The following is a 12,604-nucleotide window of genomic DNA, read 5'->3' as shown; positions in this document are numbered from 1 at the left end:
CTAGGATCCGCTACTCCTGGATTTTGAGACTTGGCAATAAACTCAGGGACGAAGCTGAGTGTCACTTCCCCACATCACCTTGAATGGGCGATATTGTATGATAACCACGAATCTCACTAACTTTCTCAGCCGAAGCCAACGCCAGAAGGAACACAGTCTTCAAAGTGAGGAGGCAATTTGTTGCTTGGGGTAATGGTTCATAGGGAGCACCCTTCAGAGATCGAAGGACATAAACCATGTTCCAAGGAAGAGGTCTAACTTCCGACCAGGGGCAGATGACCTCATAACTTAGTATGAGGAGAGAGAATTCCAACAAAGAGGAAAGATCAACTCCTTTCAGTCTAAAGTCAAGGCTTAATGCTGAACAGAAGCCTTTCACCGGCAAAACAGATAGAAGCTTTTCTTCCCGAAGGTATGCAAGGAACTTCACTATTACTGGAATAGTGGCATCAAAGGGAGATATACCCCTTCCACGACACCAACCACAGACGACAGTCCACTTGGCCTGGTAGACATAATACCGAAGATCTATGTGGATACCCGGACATCCTCCTCACAACTTGTTGTGAAAAGCTGCTGTGAGAGGAGATGCTGGATAGTCTCCAGGTGTGAAGTCAAAGGGAAGCCACTGCCTTGTGGAAGATGTTTGCATGTGGGTGTCTAAGTAGATCTTGACGTGGAGGGAGGTCTCTCAGCAGAAGTTCCGAAAACCACTCTGCGTCATGCCATAGCAAAGTTATGAGCGTCATAAAGAGGTTGTTGTATGCTTTGGTCTTGTTGAGCACCCTCCACAACAGACAGAACAGGGGAAAGGTATACACATCGATGTTGTCCCACCATTGTTGGAATGCATCTTGCCAGAGAGCCTGAGGATCCGGGACTGGGCAACAGTAGAGCAAGAGCCTGAAGTTCAGGGACATCACAAAGAGATCAGCAGTTTGGGAACCCCACAAAGTCAGGACTTTGTTGGCTATCAGATGATTCAAAGACCATTCAGAGCCCACTATCTCAGTAGCTCTGCTCAGATTGTCCATGAGCACATTCCTCTTGACTGGAATTAAGCGAGCTTATAGGGACACCGAATTTTCTTCTGTCCATTTTAACATCTCTGCTTCTCAATGGTATACGGTCTGCGAAAAGGTGCCGCCTTGTTTGTTTACGTAAGCCACTACCGTTGTATTGTCGCTCATCAACACCACAGTGTGACCCACCAGGAACTATTGGAACTGTTGAAGGGCTAAAAAGGATGCGCTACCTCATCTCTTAAGAGATTTATGAGGTGGTACAGCATATGAGCCCCCACTCTTCTTACGATGCATATGTGTAGAGCATCAATTCTAGGGGAGGGAGTAGAAGCTCTGTTTCTCTGAGGAGGTTCTCGTCTCTCACTCACCTCCTATGATCTGGGTAGACGGTGTGTTGGTTCCACCTGGATTTCAGCTGCCACTGAAGAGATAAAATTCTGAGGCCCACATTGGGCACTAGACAGACCAGGGATGCTAGGTGACCTAGGAGATACAACCACTTCTGGGCTGGAAGCTTTTTTTGTCTGAGGAATGGGCTTGCTACCTCCTTCAGCCTGTGTACTCTGTTGTCTGATGGAAAAACTTTCTGTAAGTTGGTGTCTATAATCATACCAGTCTTTGAGAGAGAGGAGCAGGGATGACCTCTCAAGGTTTATCACAATCTCCAGATCCTGATAAAACTTGAGCAGTCTGTCTCTGTATTGAAGAACGGTCGCCACCAAGTCTGCCAGTATCAGCCAGCCATCAAGGTGCCTTAGGAGACGAATGCCAATCCTGCGAGCCCAAAATGACACAAGGGAAAATAATCTTGTAAAGACCTGGGGTGCTGTGGAAAGACTGAAGCAAAGCTCCTTGAATTGGTACTGCATGTTCTCTTGTATGATTGGAAGATACTTCCTTGATCATAGATAGACTGGGTTTTGGAAGAATGCATCCTTGAGATCCAGAGTGCACATGGAGTCCTGTGATCTTACCGCTTGTATGACCGAGTCTGCATTCTCCATCCTAAACGAAGTCTGAAGAATAAACATGTCCAGAGCCTCTAGACACCTTTTTCACAAGAAACAGTCGACTGTAGAAGCCTGGGGAGCCGTTGAGTACCTCTTGGTGAGCAGCCTTCTCCAACATGGTCTGGACTTTGCCGAGCCAGCTCCTTTGTGGATCCCTTTGCATAGGATCTCAATGGAAATGGATCCCAAGTTAGTGAAGGGAGAGATTGAATGAACAAGACTCGATACCCTGAGAAAATCACGGAAACTGTCCAAGGATCATTCTCGTGCTGCAGCCAACCTCTGCCAGCAGCGTTGCAGGCATCCCTCCACCGGTGGGGAGGTAGTGGGAGCCACTTCTCTTACCACCCTTACCTCCTCTGGATAGTTTGGAGTCCTTTGGATCTTTGGCAGAATAAGGGTTCTCCCACACCTTAGAGGACCTTGGATTGCAGCTGTATCCTGGTAGGTGAAAGAGCCTTACCGTATGACCTGGATATTAAGGCCCTGTGGAGAATGGGAGCCTTGGTGGACTGCCTCCTTCACTTAGCCACCCTCTCGACCTGTTTCAGCTTAAACAGCACTGAGCTGTCAAGGGTAGAATTTCTGAGCCTAGTGATTTCAGTCTTGGGACCAGACTGTGGAACCTTTCAATCACTGCATCCTGCCTCTTAAGAACTGCATTCACTCATAGGTTGACAACCTGGTGGGCGAGGAATTACAAGGTACATGTGCCAGACAAGAGAAAGGTTTCCACGGACCTCCTTGTAGATTCCTTGGACCAATCCTTGGTTCTATAAAGGTGGCCCACTGATTCCAACCACAGATCAAGCCACAAAGTAGCCTGCATGGCATACCTCACCACCTTTTCCTTGTTTAGGACCTCAGACACCAAAAACAAGGCTAAGAGCCCAGAAAGTCTCTCGATTAAGTGGTCATTGGTTACCGTATACATGGTCCTCGACTGTGTCCTTACCTTCCTCTCAGGGTTAGCCAGCCAATTGATGCACCTCCTGCAGGCTAGAACTTGCCAGAAAGCATATTCTGACTGCCTTCCTGGGTGATCTTCCCGGAGTGATCTGGAGAGATGGGAACACCAGCCAACTCATTTAGTGGTTCTCTGAACCCTTCAGGTTAGGGAATAGGCAGTCCGCCTCTTTCTGGCAAAGCCTGACAAGGTGTAGGCTGCTCCACTACTGCTGCTACCTCTCGGCTGGGTTGTTGGGGTACCGGACCTTGATTGCTCGCGGGAGCACATGCATTGCGAGCAAAAAAACGGAAATCGTAAGCGAGGACTTGAATTTCACGTGTGGGAGAGGGTAATCGCACACGAGAGATGCGAGTGCGGTGGAGAAGACAAGGTACGTTTTTGGAGATCTCCGAGGGGCTAGAGAATGACGATCCCGAGCTGGAGATTGATGATCAAGTGAATGGTAAGTGGGGGAGCAAAGAGCATCAATGAGCACGAGTGACGTGTTGGCAAGCGACGCGTTAGCGAGTGACGTGCAGGAGAGCAACGCTTTGGCGAGCAACGCCTGGTGAGCAACACGTTGGCAAGTGACGTGTTGGAGAGTGACGCGTTGGCGATTAGTCAGCTGGGGATGAGTGAGAAGCATGCTTGAGAATGGCAATCACTAGGTGATGAGTGATCACAAACAGGAGAACAGAGGACAAAGGTAGAGCATCCAGTAGGTGAGTGATGATCATGAGCAGGCGAACGACAATCACGAGCTGGTGAGTGACGATCAAGAGATGTTCAGTGATGAGCACGAGCTGGCAAGAGGCGATCAAAAAAAGAGCCACGATCATGAACAGGAGAATGGCAAGAAGATCACCAGTCTCGGGAATTAGAGCACTGTCTGACGGAGGGCGAGGACGAATGTCTAGGCGTGCATAGAGGACTATGGTCCCTGAAGGCAAAGCTTCGGGGAGAGACAGGGGGGGAGTCAGAGATGTCAGAGGTTTCTTTGCCCATGAGGAAGACCACGAAGGCAAAGAATCCCTCCTGGACTACTACTTCTCCTGGCACCCAAATCTCTACTATTGGAAGGCAGACCCTTCTCTACACTCCTCACAGGTATTGCCATGGTCACAACGACATCCCCTGTAGGTCAGACACAACAAATAGGGGTCGGTCACAATTGAGGACATGGTAATGCAATAGCGGTCTTCAGGTCCTGGACAAGTCAGCATGAGGATCCAAAAGAAGGAATACACACACCTAAATAGAATCTGAATATAATGGCAAAGTTGTTTGAGAGCAGAGAGTGGACATCCGTTGTCCTTAAGCCAAATGGAAAAAGTGACTCAGTTTCACTGGTGTGTGAGTGAGAGGGGTAGCTGGCAACTGCCACTAGCCCTCATCCCCCCTACAAACTAGTGGTTTGGGTAGTTGCTTAAAAGTCTTAATGGCTAGTCTTCCAGCTTTGCCAAAAGATAATCTTTTACAAATAGCGTAAGGTTTGTACAGTGTCGGAACATATATTCTTAGTGATATTTATCTTTAATGTGTTCCTGAAATAAAAGATGAATTATATTCTTTAGAAATATGGGCTTCAGGAATGAAGTTCACTTCTGAAACCATAGAAATGGACAGTGTAGTTCACTTGAACTATGATATCTAATGAAATTTACTTTTTTTTCAGTAACGAAAGTACATAATCTCAGCAAAAGTAGGGGTACTAAATCATGAACTTGCATACAAGCAGTGTGTGCTTGTATATGTATATATATAGTATATATAAATCATCATTATCTCCTTCTATGCCTATTGACACAAAGGGCCTCACTTAGATTTTACGAGTAATCTCTATCTTGAGCTTTTAAATAAATACTTATCCATTCATCATCTCCCACTTCACGCTTCATAGTCCTCAGCCACGTAGGCCTGGGTCTTCCAACTCTTCTAATGCCTTGTGGAACCCAGTTGAAAGTTTGGTGAACTAATCTCTCTTGGAGAGTGTAAAGAGCATACCCAAACCATCTCCATCTACCCCCCACCATGATCTCATCCACGTACAGCACTCGAGTAATCTCTCAGTTTCATTTTTAATCCTGTCCTGCCATTTAACATCAAATATTCTTCTGAGGGCTTTGTTCTCAAATCTACAAAATCTGTTGGATATTGTTTCATTTTCATACCACGATTCATGTCCATACAGTAACACTGATGATCTCAATAATATGGTATCTAACCCAATTTTTATATGTAATTTCAAGCTATTTGATTTCCAAATTTTACTCAACCTAGCAATTGCCTGATTTGTTTTTTTTTTCAATCTTCCATTAAGATCCTGTATTAGAAATCAATTTCTAAACATTTAAATGATTCAACCTCATTAATCCTTTCTCCCTCCAATGATATTTCATCTTCCATTGCATATTCTGTTCTCATTATCTTTGTCTTTCTTCTATTTATCTTGATATATATATATATATATATATATATATATATATATATATATATATATATATATATATATATATATATATATATATATATATATATATATATATATATATATATATATATATATATATACAGTAGGGTCCCGAATTATGCGAGAATTTGGTCGATTAATGACCTCGTGTAAATGGAAATTCGCGAATTTCGAAACACACAACTAACAGAAATAATTCCATTGTGGCCATGGCAACCAGCAATTTGCCTATTCAAATGTGTTTACTACCCATTTCCAATACTTTCTTGGTACTATACTGTATTTCTTTATAATATCAAATTGTTTTTGTAAATAAATAAAACATTTAATATACTTTAAAGTTCTAGTAACTTGAAAAATGGTTAAAATTATAACCAGGATAGGTGTAAACACCATATATTTCCCGTTACAACACAACCCAAAATACAGACAAATTTTAATGTTTGTCATATCTATTGTATAATACAACTGGTGAATAGCAAAACCATCACTCTATAGACTAGCTTGTTGTATGATTGAAAATCCAGAATTATCAAAATAAAGGCGATTTTATATCATGCGTTTCCTAAACACGCTAAAAAGCAGAATAGAAAACGACAACCAATGTTTTGTTTACGTTTAACTCTGATCACAACGAAGAAACAGACGCATTTATACATCTGTGTTTTTGAATTGACAGCAATTTTACCAAGTATAGATTATCATGTTGAATTTGTTATTACCAATGTTCTAATTATTTTTTATTAGAACTTTCAAATAAATGAAATGAATGCCATTTATGAAATGTTTTTCTTTATGATGCCGCCTGAAACGGAAACCTTCCATTTGTTTACGCTCCATCTTCGATCATAATAAACAAACAAATGCATTAAACACACATGATCTAAGTCATAACTAATGATGTTACAAACATTTAGTAAACATTATGTTATTACAAATATTTTACTTACCGTATCCATATAAATTCCTAAATTCGTAGCAAAGCTGGAAATTTTTTTGTCCTTATGCGTTTAATCCACAATAGCAAACTGCCGCTAATGACAGAGTGATAACTTACGATAATTCTAAACTGTTACGAAAGATAATTGTCCTTTCCATATCCAAAATACTTTTCCTAACTTCAGTTATAAGTCAACTTGTACCCACCTCAATTATGGATCCATATGCAAAAAAGGTAAAGAAGAAAGTACTAGGCCTATTTTTAAAGTCACCGAACAATTAGGTTACCGCTATAACGTTCGATGAGAGAGAGAGAGAGAGAGAGAGAGAGAGAGAGAGAGAGAGAGAGAGAGAGAGAGAGAGAGAGAGGGATGGTTTTAAAGTACTAAACAATAAATATGATAGGTTATAACACATTGGTGTTTATGTAATATTAACTGTATAGATGGTTTGAATAAGTTAAGAAATGGTGTAAACAATTCTTTGTTATTGTATTCGCGCGGAAGCTAGACATCAGCTGATGTGATCACAGCCAAAAGTAAAACAAAAATAAGTTAGCAATACTCGATTTTTAAAACACACCCGAAATTTTACAACATAAGTACATGTTTTATTATAGCGCAATTGACATTTAAAGAGTAAAAATTTTCTGGAATAGAATGGTGTTTCCTAAAAAATAGTGGTTTGCTGACGAAATCGGTTACCGTATTTTAAGCTATGATTGAAATGGATGTATACACGGTATAATTTTTTCGTTTTGTATTTAATTGAAACTTCAAGAAAACCGATTTTGGTTTCTTCATCTATTTGTAAGTATTGTATAACGAGAGAGAGAGAGAGAGAGAGAGAGAGAGAGAGAGAGAGAGAGAGAGAGATTATGACGCAGAAGGTTACAGACCTAGAACAGGGGAGGATGAAGGTGGGGGGAGTGATTAGATAGGCTGGGTGGACTCGCAGGGTGGACTCGCAGGGGAGACGGTAGGAGACGGGGGAAGGGGGGATTTGGTTGCCAGTGGCTAAAAATAGATTCTGAAAGACGGTAAAGGGAAAAACGAATCCCATAGAATAAACAGAATAAGGAAAGGGAATAAGATCCAGAGGAATAATAGATATAATGGAATGAAAATGACTAGATGGTGTTAGTTGTGATAAGAATAATTTAGATATTTGAAATAAGAGTGTCTGAGGAGGTATAGAAGGAATTCGTGATAAATATAGAGGAATATCAAAGGATACAGTTAGTTTGCATTAAAGGGTTTGTTATCGTTTATCGGCAGTGAATAGCCTAAACTTCGGTAACGAGTCGTCAATATTTTGTCATATTTTAAACAGTAGGCTATACATTTGATTTGCAAACATTGGTTTTGTAGAGTAGACGGTAAAATAAAATCTAGAGAGAGAGAGAGAGAGAGAGAGAGAGAGAGAGAGAGAGATTTCTGCCATCAAATCTCTCTCTCTCTCTCTCTCTCTCTCTCTCTCTCTCTCTCTCTCTCTCTCTCTCTAGATTTTATTTTACCGTCTACTCTACAAAACCAATGTTTGCAAATCAAATGTATAGCCTACTGTTTAAAATATGACAAAATATTGACGACTCGTTACCGAAGTTTAGGCTATTCACTGCCGATAAACGAACCCAGTCTACTCGTGAAAACCTTGAACGCCCAGAGGGAAAAATAAGGCTTTTAAATATACTGTACTAAACAAAAATAATGCTTTAATATACCATCATTAACACTACCATTACAATTATCGTAAGGTTGGAGAAAGATAAAGATTGCCGAGAACGTAACCACATTTCTGTTTACATTTTGTCAGCTGGACTCGCACAGTTAACAGTTGATTTCATTGTTGATGTGGAATTTTATCCTTAAATAGGCTATTCATTATGAAATTATGTTAATGAAATGTAATGTTAATATTGTTTTGTAACATTTATTATAAATCACCGTATTTAGGGCTACCAATATACTTAAAAAGACTATAGATTTGATACATTTTGTAGTGCTTGACTCGCGAACTTTGAACAGCCTCGTGGATACAGAAAATTTATTTTTGAAAAATAGCGATCGTGGAAAAGGGGAATCGTGTAATTCGAACACGCTTAATTCGGGACCCTACTATATATATATATATATATATATATATATATATATATATATATATATATATATATATATATATATATATATATATATATATACATATATACATATATATATATATATATATATATATATATATATATATATATATATATATATATATATATATATATATATTCTATGTACTGTACTATATAAACAGCAAATGCATACAGTGCAATATGTATCAAATACTTATACATTGACTTTCATTTTTCCAATACTAACCCTGTGAACATTTTCCTCTGTTACAGATCGTTGTGGTGTCGTCCTAGTCATACAGATGCATATTCCGATGAGAGGAATTGTTCTAGGATTGCCCACGAACAATCGCATTCTCTTGAAAGGTCCGGCGGGCTCTGGTTCAGCTGCAATTAATAGATACAATATTAATCAATTGGTCAATGTATGTACCTCTTATACTACTTGATACACTATTTTCCTTTCTTTTTTCTAGAAGTTTTATTCCAGTTATGACCAAATTGTGGAATGATATTCCTAATCTGTCAGTTGAATCAGTGGAACTTCAAAAGTTCAAACTTGTAGTGAATGTTTTTATGTTGAAGAGACTGATATAAGTCTCTCTTTATAGTTTATTTATCTATTTCATTGTTTCTGTTCTTGAAACATTCCATATTAACAGTTCATTACTTCTTCAGAGTTTATTGTTTCCTTAATTCCCTTTCCTCACTGGGCTATTTTTTCCTGATGGAGCCCTTGTGCTTATAGATTCCAACTTTTCTAACTAGGGTTCCAGCTTAGCTAAAGACAACAATAATAATAATAATAATAATAATAATAATAATAATAATAATAATAATAATAATAATAATAATAATCATCTTAGAAGTTCTACAAAAGTGAGCAAAGACAGGAGATTTCGGAAGGACATATTTATTCCAAATTCACAACTTATTTCATCAACACCTACTCTTAACAGTAATAGGCAATGGACTATCAGTGCAAGACATGGACCAGGCCTAGGCATTGGTCCTTCAACAATAAAGATCCAGATCAAGCCATAAGTTTTGTTAGGCTGAGTAGCACCAGGTAAGTTGTTTCATAGATCCGGCTGACGCAAAGGATAGGCTATACTGTATCTCGGCCCAAAACCCAGCTTATATGTACACTTCATGATGTGACATTCCTCAAATGTAGACACAACCATTGTTTATCAGAGACGGAAGCCACTGTTGCTTGGCAAGTATAATACAACAACAACAACAACAACAACAATAATAATAATAAATAATAATACCAATAAAAAAAAATATTATTCAGAATAAGCTCAATCAGCAACTCTTCAGTGGCCTTGAAAAATTCATTATATTAAAGTTAGAACATTAGCATTATACTGCTATAGTCAATTCTTTTTAGTGAGGCAGATTTACACCGACTCGCACGGGTGCCCTCTTAGCTCGGAAAAGTTTCCTGATAGCCGATTGGTTAGCTAAGATCATTCTAACCAATCAAATAGCAGGAAACTTTTCCGAGCTAAAAGAGCACCGCTGAAAGTCAATGCAAATGCACCTCATTAAAAAAAAAATTGAGTATAGACATATAGCTATCTATTAATAGGCTTTTTCGGGGGATTTTTCTAAGGTAACTACATCCAATTTTGACGAAGCAGCTAATCTAGCCCATATCCTAAAGGGTTCTGAGTCAAGAGAAAGGAGGTACAATAAAGAAGAACTTGAATTTGAATGCAAATCTTTTTTAAACTTAATTCTATGACTATAGATATTAATTCGAATAGGCTATTTAACCGGTCCCGGTAAAATAGACAAACCTACTTTTAAGCTTATTTTGCCGGTCCGGTAAAATAGACAAACATGCTTTGAAGCTTATTTTGCCGGTCTCAAACAAATGTGAATATTTTATTGTTTTATAGGTTCCTGGCAATGTTATTGGCAATTGTATAAAAAATAACTAAGCAAAAAATTATCTAACAAGTTAATAACAAACATATTGAAAAGTAGTTATTGAGCAAATGTATCAAATACGAAAATTAGTTGTTGAACAGTTCTAACTTATAAACTTGAAAAGGCTCTTATCTATAAGGCAATGTTTTCAAAATAGCACTTGGCAAGAATTCTTCTTACAATTATATTTCAAAAGTAGTTGAGTATTTCTTGGCAAGAATTCATCACATTCAACTAGTAAATTCTGTACCTTTACAACCCAGAATTTCAGTTTCATTAAAAACTTCAGTATAGCAGCACCCATGGATTTCAGTGTTGGAGATACTTTTAGTTCATATACTTAACTAGGGGAAAAACTGAAAAGTTTTCAATACACTAACTATATACAGTTGTGGAAAAGAGACAGCAGAACAATTGCTACAGCTTCCAAGAGAATGCCGAATTGCTATTTCAATACAGATATAAAGTTCTATGAGCTTTATTATTCATGTGTACATGGTGGTAGAAAGCACATTAGTAAATCTGAAGGCCAAAGACCACATCAATCTGCATTCAGGCCTGACTGCCCATTCCAGCTGAATATAAGATCCAGTGACGATGGACAGAGGTTAGTTATCACAAAGTATGTTAGTGAAAACAATCATGAGGTATCCAAGCAACTCTACAATTTATTGCTAGCACAGAGACGTCTAGACCAGTCTGATAAAGACAGAGCAGCTGAAATGTTAAAAGTTCAGGTCAACCGGAAGATGGTATGCCAACAATTCTCTTGAGGCCACAGGTAAAACGTTGTTCATGAAGGACATTCACAGCATTGGCACAGCTGCTAAGCCCAAACCTTTCACAGAAGTGAGCAAATTACAGCAGATTGCTGATTACTTGAAATCCCAGCCAGGGCTTTCTACAGATTACCTATTAGATAAGAACAACTGGCTGGCATATTTAATCAAAATGCATCCATGCAGCACATCTTCACCCAGTTTCCTGAGCTCATACTTGCAGATGCTACTCATAAGACAAATGAACTATCTCATGGACTACTGTTGATGGCATTGGTGAAACGGAAATTATAGCAGCCTTCATAGTTATTAGTGAAGAGGAAAATGGTCCGCCAGATGATTCAGCTCTTCAAGACCAAAACTCCCAAATGGATTGACATCATTATTTATAATATTTACCGGCAAAATAAGCTTAAAAGCAGGTTTGACTATTTTACCGGGACCGGCAAAATAAGCTTAAAAGTAGGTTTGTCTATTTTACCGGGACCGGCTAAATAGCCTCTTCCATATTAATTAGTTGTTATTTCATAAACTAGCTGCTAACTTATTAAGTTATAAATTTATCATGAACTTATTAAACATAGTTATGACTTAAAGACTAGTAAAATAAAACTCGCTTACATCCTCTTAATCTAAAAACATGAACAAGTGTGAAAATTGAAGTGACTGACTCCTAAGCAATCAACCCGAATCACATGTGACATAAATAGTAAAATATTACAAAAATTGTAGTATGCGTTATCATTTAGCCCCTAGAGAACAAAAATTAATCGACAGATACAATAACTCAACGACGATTGACCAAAGAAGGGGAGGTTGTACCAGGAAGGAGACAAAATACAAACCCTCTTCAGTTTGTTCAGTTGCAACCGAATTCCTGCGAGAAGGATGTCCTTCCGTCGGTCCACTGAGAGTGGAACTGCGCCTTGAGATGGCATTGGATGGCTTGCGCAGGAGAGGTGAGGTCAGGTTCTGCATTTATAGAAATACATAAATTAGTGAATAGACATAGGTAATCCACTAATCTTAATACCACATTTAAAATATTATAAGACATTAGATATTCAAAACGAAGGAATGAAAGAAATATCCTTAAAAGATTTGGTCATATAAACATTGGGAAGTAAATGAAGGTGGGAATATAAAAGTTACAATACCAAAATCAGAAAAATCTACTCATATCAACCAACCCAGGTGAGAAAAATTTACAACTCAACTTAATTCTTTTATATTTTAAAGTTTCTTAAATACTTAGGAATCACCTTTCCCCCAGATGCCTGTTCCTCTTCTCCTTCTCCTTCTCCTTCCGCTTCTCCTTCCTCAGAACTTTCGTCCGGTGGCTCCTCACACTCTTGGTAGAACCATATCA

The 12,604-nt window shown here is 38.8% G+C and overlaps 1 protein-coding gene across 1 annotated transcript in view; it reads right to left on the bottom strand.

The window, feature by feature from the left end:
* LOC137630306 (dynein axonemal heavy chain 5-like) overlaps positions 1–12,604 on the bottom strand; it is a 131,147-nt gene that overhangs the window by 97,562 nt on the left and 20,981 nt on the right. The window contains exons 4-6 of the mRNA XM_068361748.1: positions 12,498–12,604; positions 12,081–12,207; positions 8,763–8,902 (exon numbers count right to left, since the gene is read on the bottom strand). The exon at positions 12,498–12,604 is cut by the window's right edge and continues 46 nt beyond it. Of these exons, the coding sequence (XP_068217849.1) occupies positions 8,763–8,902; positions 12,081–12,207; positions 12,498–12,604 (374 nt within the window). The remainder of the gene's footprint in view (positions 1–8,762; positions 8,903–12,080; positions 12,208–12,497) is intronic.

Source organism: Palaemon carinicauda, chromosome 38 (assembly GCF_036898095.1).
Source record: "Palaemon carinicauda isolate YSFRI2023 chromosome 38, ASM3689809v2, whole genome shotgun sequence".
Classification (NCBI taxonomy): domain Eukaryota; kingdom Metazoa; phylum Arthropoda; class Malacostraca; order Decapoda; family Palaemonidae; genus Palaemon; species Palaemon carinicauda.
Note: the sequence above shows the minus strand (reverse complement) of the source record. Positions and strands in the feature narration are given on the sequence as shown.